At 41.9% G+C, this 8855-nt stretch overlaps 1 protein-coding gene and 1 pseudogene across 1 annotated transcript; one reads left to right on the top strand and one right to left on the bottom strand.

Moving 5' to 3' along the window:
- Positions 1 to 1523: 1523 nt before the first annotated feature.
- On the bottom strand, positions 1524 to 2313 carry LOC136471886 (two-component response regulator ORR12-like). The gene is made up of 5 exons (XM_066469638.1): positions 2220 to 2313; positions 2088 to 2134; positions 1904 to 1981; positions 1686 to 1756; positions 1524 to 1605 (listed from the first exon to the last, which is right to left on the bottom strand). The coding sequence occupies exons 1-5, from the start codon at positions 2311 to 2313 to the stop codon at positions 1524 to 1526; spliced, it is 372 nt and encodes a 123-aa protein (XP_066325735.1).
- Positions 2314 to 5189: 2876 nt separating this feature from the next.
- Positions 5190 to 5861, top strand: LOC136468994 (uncharacterized; annotated as a pseudogene).
- Positions 5862 to 8855: the final 2994 nt, after the last annotated feature.

Genomic DNA, 8855 nt, shown 5'->3' with positions numbered 1-8855 from the left:
CGCACAACAAATGGATCACCATGAGCCTATTTCACACTAGGTCAGATGTCACACTCCTAGTGCATGATGGCAAGGGTGGCATATTCTAGAGGCCTGCTCTAACGATCTGTGATGCACAATGGGGCTCGGGGTGGAGAGACTATGATGGCAACACATCAGCCAAAAGAGGCAAACCCTATGTTGAACATCTTGATTTTTTGTGGTGTACAATAGGTCATATATGTAAACTAAATTGATTAGGTTTCCAAATGTAAGACTTAAAATCCAATCAATCAAAAAATAAAACTACAAAAGGAGGCCACACTACCACACGGTCTAGGTCAGAATTTTGACAGACCATTCACGCAAGTGTCACGCCCTTCGCCCCCACCTCTAGCTTGGCGAGCAAGCAGGCACATGTGGAGTTCCATTCTCTTCCTCCACACACGTGGCTTTCATATTTAAACATGCCATCCTCCACTTCAACTAGCAAGTGGGGACTAAAGTTCCACACCATACTAGACTTTTAACAAATGAATGGGCCCTTGATATTTATTTGGAATAATTTGAGTTTTCAACTGGGCCAAGTCCATTTATTCCAATAGCCCGTGCATGCTTGCATGGAGACATTGTGAATTATTTCCTTCTTTTTATTGAAGTTTCTATATTTTTCATATATATGGATTCAGATAGAGATAACATTATGTAAAAACTTTAGATCTACACCTTACTAGAAGATATATTCTTTTCTCATATTGTAAATTTTTTTTATACTCAAATAATCGACCAAAGGTTACACAACATGGACCGAAAGGATAAAATATTGCAATGCTACGTGCAGTCAGTATTTGTGGGATGGCAAAAGAGGTTATGTGCGAGGCCTCACATTGCAGGTTTGGCTAAAATATGAATGATAAGTTTGTGAGAAATTGTATTCCTATGCCTGATAAAACATGTGAGCCTAGAGGTGTGGCTTGAGTCTAAAAATATATATTTTATTTTTTTAGGAGAACAAATGTGGACTTTCTGTCCAATAATTCGTGGTGGCTCAAAATACCATCTAGTGTGAATACTTATTATCCTTGTTAGTTGTGAAGTTCGTGGAGATACTTAGAAGCAGAGTTATGGGTTAGACTTGATAAGGCACTCTATAGTAGAGACGCATGGGTAGAACTAGTGGAACCCTTCTCCCCCTATAACCAAAACCAGATCCTTTCCTCACTTTTTACGGATACATAGTTAAAATATTGATAAGAAACCATCATATTCTTTGACAAAATTTAACCAATTTCTCATGACAAGTCATGATATGATCCATCATCACATTAAGCTTATAAGATAACATACATCATATGGATCAAAGATACACACAACTTTTAGAAAAAAAAACACAAATTGTCTAATTAAAGTTGAAGCAAATTACACATAATTGATGAAACAAAAGAAGACCATGAAAGGACTTCTTAGAATAATTCATAGATAATTGAAAATAGAACCCTATAGTGAGTTCTTTTGTTCCTGTGTTCCTTTTCCTCATTAGCTTATCAAATGTAGCTCAAAATACGGGGCACGTCAACAGCTTTGATAGGCTTTATGATATACTCCTTTGCCCCTGCATCTAGGCACCTGCATATGACATAAATTAAGTATATGGATGATACTGGTGTATATAATGCAACTGCTTGATAGATTTAAGCTTCACTCACTTTTGCATCCTTTCAGGGATGTTGTCACTAGACATGATCACCACAGGGATATGCTTCAACTTTGGTGATTCCTGAGTGTGTGTAAAAAATTCAGTTAATAACCGATAAGGTTTCTATATATTTTGAGACAGAAACATAAAACATTCAACACAACATATATCATGAAACTATACGACCATGGATATTAGAAGTTATTTTTCTTTAAGAAAAGAGTCTACCTTCACCTCCATCAGAAAATCATACCCAGTCATACCAGGCATACAATAATCGGTTAGAATCAGCTTTACATCATTCTCCTGTATACAAATGTTATGTTGAAAACATGTCATTCATAGTATGTAACCAAATGAACTAAATTATGTGCATTCCAATTAATATTAGTTATATAAACTATTGATATACCACGTCTAGAAAATCCAAGGCTTGCTTTGGGCCCTCCACAATTGTCACTACACAATAATAATATTATTTAAAAGGGAAAAATTTTAAATCAAAGAAATTGAGTGAAAGCATAGAAAACTCAAGCCATTATACCTTGAATGTTACAACTCTTTAAGACTCGAGATGCCACAAGGCGATCAACAAAGGTGTCATCAACTATGAGTACATGTGGAGCAACAATGTCCATGATACTCTCTTGCAACTTCCTATTCCTTCCTTTGAGGACAACCTTGCAAACCTTTGATACTGGATTGTTTGTATTGCGATGTTGGTGATGGAATGAACCCAAAGTGGACCTCTTTATATAGAAATTTGTGGGTATACTATTGGTATATTTAATATATTATCAAATACTTGCTGGCTACTATCTATAGCCTTAAGATAGAAAATCATAAGTTGTAGCTATATTGATGATATCTTTCAAATAAACGACAAGTTTGCAATTATACAAATGATATCCTTAAGATATGGAATACGTCAGTAGGTATACTGATACTATCCTTAATGTAGAGAAAATAGTAAATAATAGTAGGATATAACTATCATATCTTTTAACATGAGTGAGTACATCCTTCGGATATAGAGCGTATCTGAGGTGGACCCTAGCTATATTTTTAATCATAAAAGCATTTTATTTGCATGTTTTGACTCTCCATGAACTAAGAATCATTCAGGATACGTTTGGTTCCCTTGATGAGTACTATACAACCTTGCTGAGTCAAAAACCAAAAGGATGTGGTCATTTTGTTGCTTAGTAAGGCTTTCTTAGGACCTAAGCTAACGAACTTTTTCCTTACTTCCATAGGCAAACAAATTCGGCTCGCCAGCGCCAGCAAGGTAAGCTTGCTCCAGCCAGCAAGGTGAGCTATGCTCGCTTGGGAACCAAATTTGCCCTTAATTCCAGGAGCACCAATGGTAAGTAGATCATAGGCATAGCATTTGGAGGGTTTTAACACTCTAATAATGCTACATCATGTTAACAACTTGAATTTCTCACATGAAACAAGGAATTTATTAAGTTGGCTACAAACATACCGATTGTGCTAACTCATTGGTAAGTATAATACTAGATGCATGTTTCCTATTTATAAGCATGGTCGCATGATTGAATGTAGGCTAATATGTACACAAATTAGAAATTAACAACTATCACAACTCTAGAAGTGAGCTTCACTCCTGGCCCATCAAAAATAGGTTGGCGACAAACCCAGAGTAGTGGTGGATGACAACTAGTTATGTGTCTCCAAGGACAAAAGAGTCATAGAGACATAGTGGTTGATGGTCATAACTGGAGATTTGCTTCAAATAGCAACACAACTAGTTGGAGTCACTAACACTAGTCTAGATTATCACATATAGATTATGAAATGTTCTCATTATAGAAGATACAAAGTTCGCCATAACACTCTTGTGACAAAGATAGAATTAAAGAGGTTGAAAGGTTCCTGTCAGTGCCCAAGAGGAGGTGGGAGGTAAATTGGGTGCCTAATTGGAACCTTAAAACTAGGGATCAAATAAAACTACCATTAGAAAAAACATAAACTAGCTCTAGCATAATGTGCACTTACGGTTTTCCTAGTGTACTCTAACTTATCCTCAAACCCACACCTAATTTTGCAACCTATCATCGGTATTCACACAAAATTGAGATCGCAGCACGTACAAATGAATCCGAGTCTTCATGCCGTGACGGGACATGGAATACATATGCGGACTGCAGCCGTGTACATATGTCGCAAGGAGCGCACTGGGCTTGCTACTATTTAGCGGGTCAGGCTGGGCCGCCCAAAGGGCCTCAGGAGCAGCCCAAGCACAACCTACTCCACTGGGCTGGGCTGGCACGGGCACGCTGGCCACCTGGACAGGCTAGGCCAAAAAAACTTAAGCTTTGGACCGAGCTATCAGGTTGTGAGTTGCATGGCTATCTATAGCTCTAGTCCCCAGGTGCAGCCGCGTAGGACCCGATGCCGATGCAAGCCGAAGGGTCGAGGCCAGGAGGAGATGCATCATCTAGCTGCCTCTATTCTCTTGTTGAAGCCGAGCAAAGCTATCTGCAAGGCGCTTTTCTTCACGTGCACACGGCCTCCGGTGCTTCCTCTCCCTTTCCAACCACAACCATTTTGAGTCCCTCTTCACCAACCATTTTGCACTGACCTCTCAGGATTCTGGAAACACCATTTGCACAGCCGGTTTGCCGCTCGTCTGTGTAGATTGCGATTGACATAGACCTTCGAATAGACGTGGCTTGTGAGTTGTGACTCCGCCTCTTAAAATATTGTTGACACGCCTCTTAGAGCAACTCCAGCAGACACCTTACTTACTTAACCCCTCGTCCTATATTTGAGGGCCAAAGTAAAAAAAAAAAAATAGTACAATAGGGTCTCTACTAGAGTCCTTAAATTTGAGGAGTCCTCAAATCTTTCCTCTGGACCTCAGTCCTGGTACAAATTACAGTTGGTGCTGGTTTCCGTCGCGTGGGCTTTCTTCCCGCTCGCGCTGCTTCCTCCCCGTCGACATGGCGTCCGCATCTTCCTCCACCTCGCGCGCGGAGCTTCCTCTCCCCTGCATCTAGCTCGCGCGCAGCCCCCGTCCTCCCGTGAGCAGGAAGGAAGACGGCGCCGCTGGATCCGCTAGAACTGACCGGCGCCGCTAGGTTCTTTCCTCTCCCCGGCTGCTTCCGCTCCCGGCCGGCTCCCTCCCCTCCCCTGCAGCTGTGCTTGCGGGCGGGCCCCTTCCCCGTCTGCCGCGCACTCTGGATCTACGGGAAGGGACCGATGCTGCATCTCTGCAAGGTCACGAACGGCCCCGCCATCCCCGTCCGTGCTCTCAGCAGGAGCAACACCACCAGCGGACGTGACCCTGCTCCATCCTCTCCAAGGTAACAGGCATGCTCCATCTTTTCTTACTTTATTCAGAAATGTCATGCTGTAGCAGTACATATAATTTAGTAGTAGTCTTCCGGTTGGGATAATATGATGCATAAACGTAAATTGTACTGTACTGTATATGTGATTCAAATTGATATGTATATGTGCTGTTTTTTTTTTTTGCACGGTTTAGAATATGTCGCAGGGAGGTAATTGGTCACAGATGATGTCTGACGATGTTGACGTTGATGACATTGCAATTTTACCCATGGGTACCCAGCCTCGTCAACCTAATGATGTAAAGAGGAGGCCAATCTGTGCTGCCAACTACACTCCAGAGGAAGATCTCCAATTATGTGAATCATGGGAGAACATAAGTTTGATCCTATCACTGGAAATGAGCAACCTAGCAAAGCGTATTGGAAGCGAATTCATGAAAACTTTCATGCCAACAAAAAAATTGTATCCGATAGGAATGCAAATTCTTTGGAGCATAGATGGGGGATAATTCACAAGGAATGTCAGAAGTTTCAAGGCTTATTTGAGGAGGTTGAGCGCCGCCATCCTAGTGGTGTGCCCTACCAGGAACATGGAAGAATTGTTTTTATTAAGATGTTGCATCATTTATTTAATAATTTTTGCTAACACATGTCTTCCAATTTACAATTTAGTTGCTAGAAGCTCAAACAGCATATATAGAAAAAGATCCAAAGAAGAAGGGGTTTCCTTTCCTCCATTGTTGGTTGAAGCTCAACCCCCTGACTCATCCATGCCTAGTGGTAAAAGGCCTATGGAGTGGAAGCAAGCAAAGGAGAAGCTGAAGAAAGGAGGAGAAGCTGAAGAAAGGAGGAGAACCAACAAATTATAACTTGATAGAGAAATTTCTTAAGAGCATCTCCAGCAGTTCCCCAGTACCCCCTCTATCCCTATAAAACTGTCATATTGGGGACATCTATGCTTTTTCTTACTCCAGCAGTTTCCCAATACCTCTCTCTTTTTTTGGTGGCCACCAATATTTTGCTCATCTCCCCTCAAAGAAAGGGGGAGATACAACTCCCTTAATACCATGGGGACCATCCCAACTACCACTTTTTAGCCATATTTTCTCTTACGCATTTGTGGGACCCACCTTTCATATGGGTATTGGGGTAGATATATTGGGGTACTGCTACAACATCTCCCCCGATAAATCTAGAAAGTGATATTGGGCTACCCCAATACTATCTTATTGGGGGGGGAGTTGTATTGGGGGACTGCTGGAGATGCTCTAAAGAGAAAGAATCTGTACGACAGGATAGGTGGATTGAGAGCAAGGTGCTGTATGAGTGCAAATTATCACTTGAAGAGCGCAAGATTGCAAATGAGGAGAAGAAGACCCTATGGGAGCAAGAACAAAAGGTTATGTTTTGTGACCTCGACACATTGGACCCCTCCCAAAAGACATGTGATAGCAATAAGGGCTTAGATTGCAGCTGAAAAGATGACGGCGTTCAACAACGCTTTCGGTGGTAGCTGTGGAGGACATGAAGCTAGTGGCAGAGGAGAAATTTGATATTCATTATTATGTTTTGTTTTAGGACTATGTGTCTTTTCATTTGATAATGATGTCGTGAACTATTACTATGTGTCTTTTGATTTGTGATCGAATGTCGTCAAATTTGGACCAAATTTATGTTTGAATTTAAATTTGAATATTCGTATTTTCAATCATATTTTTAAATATGGTGCTTTAGAGTTGCAGTTTAAATAATTTATTATATGGTGTGATGTTCTCAGATACATATGCATATAGTGCATAAGGAAATAGAAGCAATTGGGAAGTAGGGGCCCTGTTTTGGGGCTGTTGGAGTTCACTCCAGAAAACAGAGCTCTCAAAAGTAGGAGCAACCCTCAAATAAAAAGTAGAAGCCTTATTTTGAGAGCTATTGCTGGAGTTGCTCTTATATATATACTACTAGATCATTTTTGGGCCAGTAAAAAGGCCTTAGCGCTTGCTAGGTAGGAAACTAGTTAGCATTTCCTCTGAAAATGCTAATCAACTTAAATGAAATAGAACAAATGGAAGTAGATGATCCTGGAAGCAACATATGTAGACCTTTCATATACAGCGCTGACAACTAGAACTTGTGAAGTAGTGATGTAAACATCTAAAACAAAACCATCAGAAGAACTACAACAACGTGACGTCTTCAAAAGTGAAAACTACTTACCATTTTCCTTACCTTCGGCATAAAAATCTTCTGTTCCGCAAAACCTGAAAACTGATCGAAGCTGATTTCGCAGCCGGTGGTGGCCCAAACGCGCCATGAGACGCGAATGGGCCTGAACTCACGTACTGGGCCGCCACTGCAGCTGCTCCGGGAAGGCTGGACGCGAAGGAACACATTTGGGCCGCACTGCAGCTGCTCGTGTGATCATTTTTCCTTATCCACGTGGGTGAACGATTATAATTATTCTATATCTAATATATTAATTTTTTTTCCTTATGTGTCTCACTCTCTGTCCCATCAGTCCCTCCCTCCCTCCTCCATGATTTCTTACTCTTATTCTTCCTACTGCGTTCGAAGCCACAAAATAATTATTGACGCCACAACACTCATATTATTAACATCTGGCTTAGCCTTCCCAACCCATTCACATTGCCCCGCCGGTGTGGATGTGTCTTAACTTCCACCTATCTTAAACCCATAACATTAACATGTGTGTGCACAAAATAGGCTACACAATAGACGGGTCTACATCGAAATCCACATGTTTTCTAGTTTTTAAATTTGGACCGGAGAAACATAGCCAAGCTACTTTTCCTGCTTTTGGTCAGAAAACAGGGCACCCCGGTCTAGCCAACATTCGAAACCCGGCCTATCTGGGTATCGAACCGTAGCTCGAGCGGTAACGCTCTAGGTGGAGGAGCGGCCGGCTGTGGGTTCGAGCTTTGCTCGACTCACTATTCCCACCGGGTTTTCCCCCATATTAACGGTGCAGCCTCTCTCGCGTGGAGCAACAAAGGGACAGCGGCGCGCCCGTCCCCTACGGAGCCTGGGATGGTTTCGGTGATCTCTTTAAGGACGTGGTCTTCTAATCTATGTATAGTTGTAGGGTCTGTTTGTGTACAAGGGTGTAAGTGAGGTGTGCGTGTGTGGTGTTAGTATGTGTCTGTTCATGAACAGATACTACAGTTGTAGCTAGATAAGAGACGTCAAAAAAAAAAAAAAGGAAACCCGGCCTATCCTTATCGTCAGCCTAAAATGGCTGTCAACAATGTACTACTACCAATTATACTCCAAGGTACACAGACTCGGCGAATCAATTTATAATAACTACCCTTAGTCGCTCTTAGATGCGGGGAAGTAACTGTCATGTGGCAAATGTTGTACCCCACCTATATTATCGTTATCGGTTATGCAATGATCACCCATCTCCGTGCAAGTGAGAAACAAGCCAAGAAAACCAGCTCTCATGATCAAACACACGATCGCCGGCCGCCCATGATTACCTCCACGGCCGGCATGGCAGAGATTTAGCGCAAGCGTGGGAACCAAGGGTGCGTCTGGGAGCGCTCCATGGAGTGGATTCTCGAAGAGAATCACTCCCCGGCTGCTTCTGATTCTATGAAGTGATTCTATGAAATGTAACTTCTCCTGATTCTATTGAGTGATTTTCCATAGTGATTTTAAGAGTTTATGCTAAATAATCAAATAGAATCATTTTCAACCTTAGAATCACTTCACTAGGGAATCAGGGAGCACAGCTCTGCTAAACGGACCCCAAATGTCCCATTGCTACAGCAGCGCAGTATGGTGTATGGTGGTGGATCCAGGATCCTGGGCTCCTGGCCATGATTCACAGGCTAGCTGAACTACCG

The sequence above is a fragment of the Miscanthus floridulus genome, chromosome 8 (assembly GCF_019320115.1).
Source record: "Miscanthus floridulus cultivar M001 chromosome 8, ASM1932011v1, whole genome shotgun sequence".
NCBI lineage: Eukaryota > Viridiplantae > Streptophyta > Magnoliopsida > Poales > Poaceae > Miscanthus > Miscanthus floridulus.
This window is presented reverse-complemented; position numbering and strand designations above follow the sequence as displayed.